We start from the raw sequence: 15,000 nt of genomic DNA, 5'->3' as shown, positions 1-15,000 counted from the left end.
AATGCAAAAACACGCACACACAAATTCAATCCTTCCCACCCTCTTCCCCTTTCCTAACTACAACACGGCAGTTGTGGTTTCCGAGTGTAACTCTGGGGGTAGGCCCTGTGACTACTCCCTCTTCCCCTACACGAGGGGCCTGGAGAGACCGATTGTTATACATCTGGCAATACAGCTCAGCTTGACCGGGAGATTATGTGTGTGTGTGAATATATATATATATATATATATATATATATATATATTATATATATATATATATTATATATATATGTCTATATATATAAATATATATATATATATATATATATATATATTTATATATATTCATATATATATAAATATAAAAATATATATATATATATCTATATATGCGTAAAAATCACAGGAAAACGTGATGCTCAGATGCAGAAGAACCACAGGGAAAATGAAAATACGAAATTTACAATAAAGTCCTGACTAGTTTCGTGATACTTCCTCAGAGGACTGAGGAAGTATCACGAAACTAGTCAGGACTTTATTGTGTATTTCGTATTTTCATTTTCCCTGTGGTTCTTCTGCATATCTATATATATATATATATATATATATATATATATATATATATATATATATATATATATATATATATATGTATATATAAATATAAATAAATATATATATATATTATATATATATACATATATATATATATATATATATATATATATATATATATATATATATATATATATATACAGTACATATATATATAAATATATATTGATTAATATATACAGTATATATATATATATATATATATATATATATATTATATATATATATATATATATGTATGTGTATGTATATATATATATATATATATATATATATATATATATATATATACATATATATAAATATATATATATATATATATATATATATATATATATATATATATATATATATATATAAATTTACACTGAGCAATTTCTGTATTAGTTTGTCTTTGTCTACAAAAGATATTTTTTACGCCTTTTATAAGTGTTGTCAAGCAGCAGTTAGTCATTTTCGATGAGATCCTCCTTATCTCTCTCTCTCTCTCTCTCTCTCTCTCTCTCTCTCTCTCTCTCTCTCTCTCTCTCTCTCTCTCTCTCTCCTGAGTATCTTGAAATATATTGGCTGATTCCCAATACACAAAATATCATTTGTATCGTCATCATTTTCTTCTCTCTCTTACGTTTTATCATTATTTATTTCACCCTATTCTTCAATCTTTTTATCTTCCTTTCCTTTCCATGCTTTTGTTATCTTTTTTTTTTATTATCTATGCTATTTTTCTTATGAATTATTATTACATACCTCCTTACCTTATTTATCATTTCATAGCTTTTAGTATCTTATTATTATTATTATTATTATTATTATTATTATTATTATCTATGCTACAGTAGTATTCATATGAATTTTTATCAACATTCCTTTCCTTACCTATTTATCTACCTTATCCAATTTCCTTCCTTTCAAATTTTTATATGCTATTTTATTATGAATTCTTATCTATCAATTCTTTCCTTATCTCTTTCCCTAACTTTTCCAAATTTCCATACTTTTTAAAGTTTCTGTATTTTTATATTATATATGCTATTTTATTATGAATTCTTATCAATCATTTCTTTCCTTATTTATTTCCCTAACTTTTCCAATTTCCATCTTCGTCTTCAGACTCTATAGCTCTTCCCTGTCTCCTACTTTCCCCCAACTTACATCTTCCACATCCTCCCTCTTCACTTCTCTCACATTCTGCCCCCTTCCCCCTCCCTCTCCCTCTCCCCCCCTCCTTTTATGGCGTCTTGGAACCCATTGATCAGGGATCCCCATCATGTCAATATCAGGAGTATCTCCTTATCATCAAAATGTCGAGGCGTCAGGGACATTTTTCATGGCAGATTCGAGAACCTTTTTCACCAAGGAACCAACCTTTCGTTGACGGTTTTCACTGGATAAGGGAAGATCTATTGTGGGGGAAGGTGTGGATATTGTGGACTAAGGTCCTCCACCTTATCCCACAATATTGTGGGAGGAGGTTCGTACATTGTGGAAGAGGGGAGTTTATAGTGGGGTGGGGCGTGGGTATTGTGGGAGGAGGTGTGGTATTGTGTGGGTAGTGTGGGGAAGAGTGGAAGGGTGGAAGTATTGTGGGGGGAGGGGGGGATATTGTTGGGGAGGGCGTGGGTTATTGTTGGGGAGGGTGGTGGTAATGTGGGAGGAGGTGTGGTATTGTGTGGGTAGTGTGGGGAAGAGTGGAAGGGTGGAAGTATTGTGGGGGAGGGGGAATATTGTGGGGGAGGGCGTGGGTTATTGTGGGGGAGGGTGGTGGTATTGTGGGGAGTTTGGAGATATTTTGGCGGAGGGCTTGGGTATTGTGGGAGGAGGTGGGGTTATTGTGGGGTAGGACGAGGGTATTGTTGGAGGAGGTGGGGAATTATGTTGGTGGTCGTGGGTATTGTGGGAGGAGATTCGTACATTGTAGGAGAGGTGAGTTTATTGTGGGGTGGGGCGTGGGTATTGTGGGAGGAGGTGGGGTATTGTGTGGGTGGTCATGGATATTGTGGGGAAGAGTGGGGGTATTCTGGGATGAGGTGGAGGTATTGGGGGAGGAGGTTGGTGCATTGCAGGGGAGGTGGGGTTTTTGTGGGGTGGGGCGTGGGTATTGTGGGAGGAGTTGGGGTGTTGTGTGGGTGGTCGTGGGGAAGAGTGGGAGTATTGTAGGATGAGGTGGAGGTATTTTGGGAGGAGGTTGGTACATTGTGGGGAAAGTGTGGTTGTTGTGGGGTGGGGCCTGGGTATTGTGGGAGGATTTCAGGGTATTGTAGGGGATGGTGGGATATTGTGGGAGGAGGTGGGGTTTTGTGTGGGTGGTCGCGGGTATTGTGGGAGGAGGTTCGTACTTTGTGGAAGAGGGGAGTTTATTGTGGGGTGGGGCGTGGGTATTGTGGGAGGAGGTGGGGTATTGTGTGGGTGGTCGTGCGTATTGTGGGGAAGAGGGGGAGTATTGTTGTGGGAGGGTGGTGGTATTTTGGGGGAATTTGGAGATATTTTTTGGGAGGGCGTGGGTATTGTGGGAGGAGGTGGGGAAGAGTGGGAGTATTGTGTGGAAGGGTGGGAGTATTGTGGGAGAGGTGGGGATACTGTGGGGGAGGGCGTGGGTATTGTGGGAGGATTTGAGGGTATTTGGAAGGGCTGGATATTGTGGGAGGAATCTGGGTTTTGTCAGAGAAGGGGTTTTTTGTTTGGAAGCGCGTAGGTCTGTGGGGGGAGGTGGGGCTATTGTGGGATAGACTGTGGTTATTGTGGGAGTGGGTATTGTTGGGGAGGATCCGTTGTCTCCACTTCAATTTTCGAAAAAGAAATTCTTTTAGGGTAAATTTTATGCTTAAAGATATGGACTATTTTTTTTTCTCTTGTTTATACGAGCTTTTAACCGTGTGAGTTGCTTTAATGGTGTTTATTATTAATGGAACGGAAGAGGACGTTGTTTATCTTAGAGCCTAGACGTTCTTATGAAGTTTATGAGGATATTTACTTGGTCTTAAAAATAACTTTAGATTTCCAGTGTATTATAAGATATGTGATATATCATTTATTATATAGATTTCCAGTGTATTATAAAATATGTGATGTATCATTTATCATATAGATTTCCAGTGTATTATAAAACATGTGATGTATCATTTATCATATAGATTTCCAGTGTATTATAAGACATGTGATGTATCATTTATCATATAGATTTCCAGTGTATTATAAAACATGTGATGTATCATTTATCATATAGATTTCCAGTGTATTATAAGACATGTGATGTATCATTTATCATATAGATTTCCAGTGTATTATAACATATGTGATGTATCATTTATCATATAGATTTCCAGTGTATTATAAGACATGTGATGTATCATTTATCATATAGATTTCCAGTGTATTATAAAACATGTGATATATCATTTATTATATACATAATCAACAACATTAGCAGTCGTTTCCAGTCCTCTGCAATACAAAGGCCTCAGACATGTCTGTATGCATGCCTGGGTTTTGGCCGGTGCTGATTGGTGATGGTGGGAGACTTTTGTCTGATCACTCAAAGTAAACCAAACTAGTGTGTGTGTGTCCCTGACTATAGTCAATTCTTTTTTGGTTAGGCAGATTTGCACCGACTTGCAGGGGTGCCCTTTTAGCTCGGAAAAGTTTCCTGCTCGCTGATTGCCTGGACAAGATAATTCTAACCAATCACCGAGCAGGAAACTTATCCGAGCTAAAAGGGCACCCCTGCGAGTCGGCACAAATCTGCCTCACTAAAAAGAATTGACTATAGTAGAGCTTTGCTGATCATGGCAATACATAAACCTTTTCACCACGTTAAGGTATCCCCACTTAGAAAGGGATATTATATTTTATATAAGAAGTGGTATTTAATATCATATTAAAGGAACCGTTGTTTAAATTCCTTGAAGTTCCTTCACTGTTAAGATTCTTCCTTGAAGAAATAACTCATAGGGTGTTTAGTGCAACCAGTCAGCGACTTGTGGTGTGCTGTGGTCATTACTGATGACTTTTTAGCCTTCTCCTTTAACTTAGTGCCGTTTAATTTCTTCTATTTTACTGTCCAATTTCCTTGAAATTTTTATAGTTTTCCTAATTATGTCTCAGCAATGAATGGCTTTCCGTACCCCTTTGCTCGGTCATTTGGACAGGATTCTATAAATCAAGTTAAATCCAATATATAAATATATATATATATATATATATATATATATATATATATATATATATATGTCTGTGTGTGTGTGTACGCGTGCGCGCGCGTCCGTGCGTGTGGTGTCAATTAATTTTAGTCATATAACATAACTTAAGTAATTGACAATTGTAATTTTTTTTTTGCTAGAAGCCTACTTCCTTTTTACTCGACTGTCTCATATTACTTTTCTAGTTATTATTATTATTATTATTATTATTATTATATATATATATATATATATATATATATATATATATATATATATATATATATATACACATAAATTTCGGTTTAGGAAAACTGATCATAAAACGACTAGCATTTGACTTGTTCACTGAAATTTAATGAAATAAAAAGTAGTAATACATAATAGTTCTAAAAAAAAAAAACTTTAATTGCCTGCAGCGCCTTCGAACCCCCCACCCCCCCCCCACCCCCCCCACACACACAAAAGCTGGAATCCAAAACCTCCTCAAACTACCCATACCCGTTTATAAAAACCCACGTCACTAAAAAAAAAAAAAAAAACACACCGACCAATATTACCAAAGATTCTTTTTTTTTTTTTTTTTTCTTATTTCAAAGTTCCTCTGAATGCTCCTGCGTCCTCCGCCTCCCCTTCCGGGGATTCTGAAGTAGAGGTCCTTGCTTCCTGGCTTGCTTTGAAGGCATTTGTACCTCCTCATTAGGGCAGGGCTCAGCAGATCCCCTTAATCGAGTTCATTTCGTTTCATCAAAGTCTAATGTTTGGGGTTGGGAGTTTTTTTAGTCAGTGTTTGGATTTATTTAGGGAATATATATATATATATATATATATATATATATATATATATATATATATATATATATATATATATATAGAGCACCGCCATTATCATCATCAGCCGTTACTAGTCTACTGCAGAACAAAGGACTCAGACATGTCCATCCACTTGCGTATTTTTATGGTCTTTCTTTGCTAATCCATGTCCGCAAACTTACTTAGTTCGTCAATCCATCGTTTCTTCCTTCCCCTGATTCTTTTACAAACTCTGTTATACAATACACACAAACACAAACACACACACACACACACACATATATATATATATATATATATATATATATATATATATATATATATAAACGTCCAGGCAATGTACATTTTGCACTTGTACGTGCAAATAAGGACCAGACATTACCGTGTAATGCCTCTACTTGATAGTACATTTCTACATGTATATTTTGTAAAGATTCAATAGTTAATAGTTGCCATAATTTTTTTTTCTCTCTCTCTCTCTCACACATTCACATTCGCATTCACATTCACATAAAAATCTACTGTCTCTCTCTCTCTCTCTCTCTCTCTCTCTCTCTCTCTCTCTCTCCCCAGTCTCTTCGCCTTGCCTCGGATAATGTCAATACTTAAAATTCTGACTGAAGTGGTTATTTGCCAGACTCCCTGGGCAAATAAGAGCTCCTGTCAAATTCTATATGCCGAGCTCTGCGATTAAGCTCCAGCTCGTTCGGAGCAAAAGAGAGCTGTACAAAAGCCCTCTTTCCACAACGGCCATTTTGTGTTCCTTATTCCTCAAAGGCGTAATTGATACGTCAAAGTGATTCTCAGACATTAAGGTGGTCGAGAAATGGAAGAGGTATGAGGGGCTTTTTGAGTTATAGATGGTTATGATGGCCTGTTCTTTGCCTCTGATTTTATAGTATGGGTTTATTTTCTATTATAATCTACCACTGGGGTTACATATACCCATGTTAACCCCCATCTTAAAACTAAAAAGCATTTTTCGATGGAATGAACAATATTCAAAATGAAAAACTCACTGAAAGCAGTGTCTCTAGCAATACAGAATCAAACTTCTTTAAAGGGTTGTGGTGGCCGATGTGGTAACGTCCCTGGCCGGTGAACGCCAGATTGGGGTTCGAGCCCCGCTCAAACTCGTTAGTTTTTTAGTTCGCTGCAACCTCACCATCATTGTGAGCTAAGTATATGGGTTTGGGGGAGCCTATAGGTCTATCTAAATAGTCATCAGTAGCCATTTTCTGGCCCTCCTTGGTCCTAGCTTGGGTGGAAAGTGGGCTTGGGAGTCGATCATATGTATGTATGGTCAGTCTTTAGGGTATTGTCCTTATTGTCCTGTTTGATAGGGCAATGTCACTGTCCCTTGCCTCTGCCCTTCTTGGGTGACCTTTAAACCCTTTTGTGTACGCAACCCGTCAGAAATGACGGCTATATACTTAGAAAGGCACACTGATGATACTTGTTAGCAATTTCCACATTATTGGTAGGCAGGTAATTGGTCTATAGTTGCTTGTTATGCTACTTTTTTTTTTCATCTTTTTGAATTAGACAAAATTCCTTGCTGGAGTTGTTTTGCCATTCTTGTATTTAAGGCTTTATAGTTTTCAAGCCAGTAACCCTAAATTCTATCGGGCCCTGGGCTTTCCATTTTGGAGTTTTCTTCAGCTGGTTCCTTAAAGCCTCTGTTGTGAAATCAGAGATCCTTGTTTAACTCCTCCATCTTCTTTACTTTTAATATCCTGTAGCCATTTTGCTTTACTATTATTATTATTATTATTATTATTATTATTATCCCATTCAATTTGAAGTATACAAAAAAGTTTAGTGAAACTGGTATTAAGAAATGAATTAGCAGCTAGAATGGATATGAATGTGTTGAGATGGTTTGGCTATATAGAGAGAATGAAAAACGGCCTTCTGATGAATAAGGTGATGAATGCGAAAGTTGATGGAGAAGTACGAGAGGAAGGCCAAGATTTGGATGGATGGATGAAGGGAAAAAAGCTCTAGTTGATGGAAGGATAGATGTGAGAGAGGCAAAAAGAGCGTGCTAGAAATAGGAATGAATGACGAGCGATTGGGATGCAATTCCGATAGGCCCTGCTGCTTTACCAAAAAATTTTTCTTCACCCAAGTTATACTGCACTGTAATTGTGCAGTGGCCACTTTCCTCTTGGTACGGATAGAAGAGACTCTTTAGCTATGGTAAGCAGCTCTTCTAGAAGGACGTCCCCAAATCAAACCATTGTTCTCTATTTTTGAGTAATGCCATAGCCTCAGTACCATGGTTTTCCACTGTCTTGGGTTAGAGTTCTCTTGCTTGAGGGTACACTCGGGCACACTATTCTATCTTATATTTCTTCCTCTTGCTTTGTTAAAGTTTTTATAGTTTATATAGGAAATATTTATTTTAATGTTACTCTTCTTAAGATATTTTATTTTTCCTTGTTTCCTTTCCTCACTGGGCTATTTTCTCTGTTGGAGCCACTTGGCTTATAGCATCCTGCTTTTCCAACTAGGGTTGTAGCTTAGCAAGTAATAATAATAATAATAATAATAATAATAATAATAATAATATTTGTGGTCGATAACAGGGGAGGGTGGGCTATGGCACCCTAGCAGTACCAACCAAACTCGTTTGAATCCATCGTCAGGCTGGGAAGAACAAGGAAGAAAAGTCGCCTTTATTAAAATTATTATTATTTTTTTTTTTTTTTTTTTTACGTTGGCTACCCCCAAAAATTGGGGTAAATGTCGATTTCGAAGTGTGCTAACAGGTACACCCATCCTTACCTAATTGACCTGTGTATCTTACCATTAAGGCATAGGAATGGTTACCAGCCACACCTCAAGGGTATACGGGTAGTCTCATCAAGGCTGTCAGAAAGAGATCCTAATTATGGAGTTTCCTTCAGACTTCCCGATGCTCACTTTCTACTGTCATTTTCATTTTTTTCGAAATCTTAGTTTTTTTTTTTTTTTTTTTTTTTTTTTTTGTATTTATGTTTACCTGGTAATTTTTTCGAAATCATAGTTTTTTTTTTTTTTGGTATTTATGTTTGTCTTGTTATTTTCTTTTATTATGGAGACTTGTGGTATACCATTTTACTATTCAGTTTATTATATAAACTATATTTATTGCTTACCTTTAATTAAGTCACGTTAGGTTTTCCTCATTTGCCCTTTATTTTCTTCATATTCTTTATTTTTCATCATTAGAGTAAGTCATTTACCACTGTACAAATAAGATAGAGGGAACCGTTTAGTTCTTATAGGCTATTCTTATTCTTATATGACATTCTTATTTTCATATTCTTAAAAGAACAAGTTTTGACGTTTTTTTACACTGGCAGTAATGCGGGGGAATTAAGCCTATGTGTTTCTTTGTCTCGGCCTATTTGCTTTTCATTTGTATTATTTGGAAAAGATATAGTTTTATGAAATTGATAGGTTTAGTTACTATGAAGAATTGAGACCTGCTCTTTCCCGCATTTTTTATTGTTTAATTTTTATTTTTATTTTAAGACTTCCCAATCATCCTTTTTACCTCCGCCTACGAAGTTGGAAGGAGGTTGTTTTACCCCTTGTTTGTGTGTGTGTTTGTTTGTGAACAGCTTCCTTGCCACAATTTTAATCATAGAGTAATGAAATTTGCAGGGATTAACAGTTATGAAAAAGCTTGAAATGATTAAATTTTGGAAGGTCAAGGTCACGGTCAAGCAAATTGTTCAATTCACGTAATCAGCCATAAGTTTGGACATTATTGTCACAGAGACTTCAAACTTGGTTCATATTAGAGTGTATGAAAATCTTCTACAATTAATACATGTTAAGGTCAAAGGTCAACGTTAGGGTCGAGCTAAAGGTCGAGAAATAAGTTGCCGCGGCGGAGGTCTGCGCTTTACTGAGTTTTTATTTGTTTATTACCAGTTCTTTATTCTGGTACTTTTCTTCTGGTAATAATCTTTAATAACTTCATATCCACTGTGAATTTTGTCCTTTCCTTTATCTATATTGTTAATTCTCGTACTTACTGACCAATTACTTTTAATTTAATTTATTCTCCGTTTTCATTGTCATGGCTCTCTCTCTCTCTCTCTCTCTCTCTCTCTCTCTCTCTCTCTCTCTCTCTCTCTCTCTCTCTCTCTCTCCTTTTTTATTCTTCTCATCATCATATTTCCCAAATAATTTCTCTTCTTTTCTCTTTCCCACCACCATCCCAATCTTAATTCCTTCCATTATCTCCTATTATATTTCAAAAAATCTCTTTTACCTTTCCCAATTTTCATACCTACTACCATCTTTTTTATATATCTCGTCATCATATTTTTTTTCGGTTCTTTCCCCCTCTCCCACCATCCTTTTACCTTAATTCCTTCCATCATTTTTATCTATCCTATTATCATATTTTTTTCCTCTCTTCCTTTCCCAATTTTCAGTCTTTCCAGCATCTTTTTTTATCCCTTCCAATCGCATTTTTTCCCCTCTCTTATCTCCCACCATCCTCCCATTTTTCATCACTCCCATCATCATCTCCCTCTCCAGGCTCTTCTTTCTATACCTTTTCCGACCAGCTCCTCTCATCTCCCGCGAGCAGCATCATTGTCCGCCGTGCGATCCTCTTGTCTCCGGCTCTGCTCTCCGACAACTCCACGATCCCCAATTTTCAGTCTTTCCAGCATATTTTTTTTCCCCTTCCAATCGCATTTATTCCCTCTCTTATCTCCAACCATCCTCCCAATTTTCATCCCTCCAAGCATCATCATCTCCTTTCCCATGCCCTTCCTCCTATACCTTTCCCGACCAGCTCCTCTCATCTCCCGGAGCAGCATCATTGTCCGCCGTGCGATCCTCTTGTCTCCGACTCCGCTCTCCGACGACTCCACGATCCCAGCGTGTAATTACTGACGATTGAGATGTCGATCACTTAACGGCCTAATGACAGAGGGGGTAAACGCAGTCCTTGTGAATATGTCAGTCGCTGGGGCGGCTTACTTTGGACCCCAAATTACAGATTTATTCGGAGGTGGGTCAGGTTGGGGAGAGATGCGCCCGTGAATCTGATTGAAGGTTGTATGAGACGTTTCTGCTAGATGGATGAATGGGTGTTCAGTATTCGTCGTGTGTTCACGTGGCTCGGGTCGTTGATCTGTCCACATTTGATGCGTATTATATATATGTATATATATATATATATATATATATATATATGTGTGTGTGTATGTGTGTGTGTATATATATATATAATGTATATATATGTTATATATATAATGTATATATATGTATGTATATATATATGTATGTGTGTGTGTTTACGTACATATATATATTATATATACATATATATTATATATTATATATACATATATATTATATACACACACATATATATGTATATATATATATGTGTGTGTGTTTATATATATACATTTATATATTATAGCCTATATATAGACATCTAAAATATATATATATATATATATATATATATATATATATATTATGTTTATAGAAACATATATATATATATATATATATATATATATATATATATATATATATAAGCTAGATATCAGAGATTGTTTTCTATTTCTTTGCACGGTTTATTTCTCACTTCTTCCTTCCATTATCCTATCCTCGATGTTATTGGGATTTTTGCTTGTTTCGGATGGAGAGAGAGAGAGAGAGAGAGAGAGAGAGAGAGAGAGAGAGAGAGAGAGAGAGAGAGAGAGAGAGAGATTGTGTATGTATACCGTTTGAATTTATGAAAAAGAAACAAATATAAAAAGATGAGCTTTTATATTCTAAAAATATATTCGAAAAGAAAGAGAAAAACATTTTATGATCAAATAAATCAATCAGTAAATTTAAACCTGCATGAAAATAGTTCCACCCAACTGGCGAACATATTTACATCACTATGAACCGTTCCTATTGGTCAGCAAATACTCCTCACAACGCAGTGCGAGTTTTCTATTTAATAAATGTATTACATTAATATACTAAATCCAGTTTGAACTTAATCCCCATTTTTGTGGGCCCATGAAATAACCCCCACCCCCCACAGTTCAATCCCACCCCACCCCAGTTCATGGCTGTAGGATTAACTATTATTAAATGAATGATACAAATATATTTTTAGGTATGTACTGGGATTTAGGTCGGGTGGAATTACATGGCAATGGTCGATATTTTTTTATGCATTTACGGTCTGTTTTTATCACCGATTATGAGTGTTGAGTAAATTGTTGTCGTTGGTTTTTGGGGTTGAATAAATTAAAGCATTTATTTCGTCTATTGATTCGTAATGTAGGTCGTTGTGTCTGTATAATGGATAAGATGGAGGGTGGTGACTTTTTAATGTAGTATTTTGTTCATGATTTATTATTATTATTATTATTAATATTATTATTATTATTATTATTTCATATCGTTCTCTCTCTCTCTCTCACTCTCTCTCTCTCTCTCTCTCTCTCTCTCTCTCTCTCTCTCTCTAGATATATATATATATATATATATATATATATATATATATATATATATATATATATACATGTATGCATGTACAGTTAGAATCAAAAGAACGCAGACACTCTGGGGAAATCTTTCGTCAGATGTCTCTAGTGTTCCAGTGACAAAACAGGTGAGGTGTTGCTCTTCTTACTACTACTATGAAATGGGCAGGGCCCTCTCCAACCTTAGCGAATCAAAGACAGCAACGGGGTGTTTTAGCTAGTGAAAGCATTAAAATTTTACAAATCGAGTTGCCATATTTCATTCTGTTTTATCATTTGACGTTTTGAATATCCCCTGCAAATACTGAATACACACACACATATATACTGGGTATATATATATATATATATATATATATATATATATATATATATATATATATATTATATGTGTGTGTGTGTGTGTGTCTGTGTATCATGAATCCGCAAAATCATGTAGAAATTGTTGGAGTATCACAGTTAAACAATTCCTTCCGTTAACAGCCACATTAGATTATTTCGATATAAGTCTTGTTCAAGTCACCGATGAAAGAAAAAGTACTTTCAGATATGGTTCGATGTAAAATAATAATAAAAAAAACACCATACATGAGTTATACCGGCCTAAATGACATTCAGTGGGGAGGGGGAGCCCCGCCCTGCCAGCGGGAAGGGGGGAACCCCGCCCTGCCAGCGGGAAGGGGGGCCCCGCCCTACCAGCGGGAAGGGGGGAGCCCCACCCTGCCAGCAGGAAGGGGGAAGCCACGCCCTGCCAGCGGGAAGGGGGAGCCCCGCCCTGCCAGTGGGAAGAGGGGAGCCCCACCCTGCCAGCGGGAAAGGGGGAGCCCCGCCCTGCCAGCGGGAAGGGGGGAACCCCACCCTGCCACCGAGAAGGGGGAGCCCCGCCCTGCCACCGAGAAGGGTGGAGCCCCGCCCCGCCCCGCCCCGCCAGCGGAAAGGGGGAGCCCTGCCAGCGGGAAGGGGGGAGCCCCGTCTTGCCAGCAGGAAGGGGGGAACCACGCCCTGCCAGCGGGAAGGGAGGAGCCCCGCCCTGCCAGCGGGAAGGGGGAGCCCCGCCCTGCCAGCGGGAAGGGGGGAGCTCCGCCCTGCCAGCGGGAAGGGGGGAAGCCACGCCCTGCCAGCGGGAAGGGGGGGAGCCCTGCCCTGTCAGCGGGAAGGGGGGAGCCCAGCCCTGCCAGCGGGGAGGGGGGAGCCCCGCCCTGCCAGCGGGAAGGGGGGAGCCCCGCCCTGCCAGCGGGAAGGGGGAGCCCCGCCCTTACAGCGGGAAGGGGGGGAAACCCCGCCCTGCCAGCGGGAAGGGGGGAGGCCCTCCCTGCCAGCGGGAAGGGGGAGACCCTCTGGGCTAGCAGGAATGGGGGAGGCCTGCCCAGCCAACAGTAGAGAGTTCCTGTATCTAGCTTATTTTTAAAAAAACATGAAGGGTGGAATCAGGAAGGCAGTCATGAAAAGCAAAACAAGAATCTTGAAGACTTCTTCCTCTTGGAGAGAAAGAAGTCTTCAAAATTCTAGTTTTGCTTTTCATGACTGCCTTTCTGATTCCACTTGTCGTTGATCCCTTTCTTCTTAGAAGAATGAAGTCTTCAAAACAAGAATCTTGAATACTTCTCCTTTCTCCATGAGGAAGAAGAAGTCTTCATGATTATTGTTTTGAAGAATTCTTCTTCCTCATGGAGAGAAAGGAGAAGTCTTCAAGATTCTTGCTTTGAAGACTTCTTTCTTCTAAGAAGAAAGGGATCAACGAGAAGTGGAAACATGAAGGCAGTAATGGAAAACAAAACAGGAATTTTGAAGACTTCTTTTTCTCCATAAGAAAGAAGAAGTCTTCAAGATTCTTGTTTTGAAGACTTCTTCTTCCTCATGGAGAGAAAGGAGAAGTCTTCAAAATTCTTGTTTTGCTTTTCATGAATGCCTTTCTGATTCCACTTGTCGTTGATCCCTTTCTTCTTAGAGGAAAGAAGTCTTCAAAAAAAGAATCTTGAAGACTTCTCCTTTCTCTCCATGAAGAAGTCTTCATGATTCTTGTTTAGAAGATTTCTTCTTCCTCATGGAGAGAAAGGAGAAGTCTTCAAGATTCTTGCTTTGAAGACTTCTTTCTTCTAAAAAGAAAGGGATCAACGACAAATGGAATCAGGAAGGCAGTCATGAAAAGCAAAACAAGAATTTTGAAGACTTCTTTCTCTCCATGAGGAAGAAGAAGTCTTCAAGATTCTTGTTTTGAAGACTTCTTTCTTCTAAGAAGAAAAGAATCAACGACAAGTGGAATCAGGAAGGCAGTCATGAAAAGCAAAACAGGAATCTTGAAGACTTATAACTAATTTATTTGAAAGGATTCCGACAGAAAATACAGGAGGAAGAGGGAGACAGGAAGGAGAACCGGAGAGAAGAAATAATGTATCCGAAAAGGAGAATTAGTTGTCATTTATTGATCAGTTTACGTTTGTGCTGATTTGAAATGAGTAAGTATAGATCATAATGTTGAAGATCCAAAAATAAAGATTGTGCAGAATAAGGCGGAAACTGTACAGAAGTAGAGAATATTGTAGGACCAAATCCGAAATAGTCTTAGAAATCCTCCCAACTCGTTGTTCGGCTCCAATTTGTTTTTCTTCATCAATAGGTAAGTTGAATGCTTTCCTATCAGGGCTCCAAAAGATTTTTAGTCTCTCTGTTAGGAGAAATATGGAATACCGGTGCATTTCCAAATCGGATTCAAATTGTCATTCGTCTTGAGAAGGAATGGTAGAAAAGGTAAAAAGATGGTTTTGATCGTTTTATTGATCAACCCAAATTTGCAAGATTTTATCACCGACTTGCCTCTGAGGTCATGAAAAAGAAAACAAGATTTGGGTGATGCAGAAAATGCTTTGGTGAAATTTAAGAGAATTATTAAGTCTGCGACTTTG

The 15,000-nt window shown here is 37.9% G+C and overlaps 1 protein-coding gene across 1 annotated transcript; it reads right to left on the bottom strand.

Annotated features, from left to right (window-relative positions):
• Positions 1–2,467: 2,467 nt before the first annotated feature.
• LOC137654806 (uncharacterized) lies at positions 2,468–10,166 on the bottom strand. The gene is made up of 2 exons (XM_068388758.1): positions 10,144–10,166; positions 2,468–3,374 (listed from the first exon to the last, which is right to left on the bottom strand). The coding sequence occupies exons 1-2, from the start codon at positions 10,164–10,166 to the stop codon at positions 2,468–2,470; spliced, it is 930 nt and encodes a 309-aa protein (XP_068244859.1).
• Between the last annotated feature and the right edge of the window lie 4,834 nt (positions 10,167–15,000).

The sequence above is a fragment of the Palaemon carinicauda genome, chromosome 15, assembly GCF_036898095.1.
Source record: "Palaemon carinicauda isolate YSFRI2023 chromosome 15, ASM3689809v2, whole genome shotgun sequence".
NCBI lineage: Eukaryota > Metazoa > Arthropoda > Malacostraca > Decapoda > Palaemonidae > Palaemon > Palaemon carinicauda.
The sequence above is the reverse complement of the archived record's forward strand: the minus strand, read 5'-3'. Positions and strand labels throughout refer to the sequence as shown.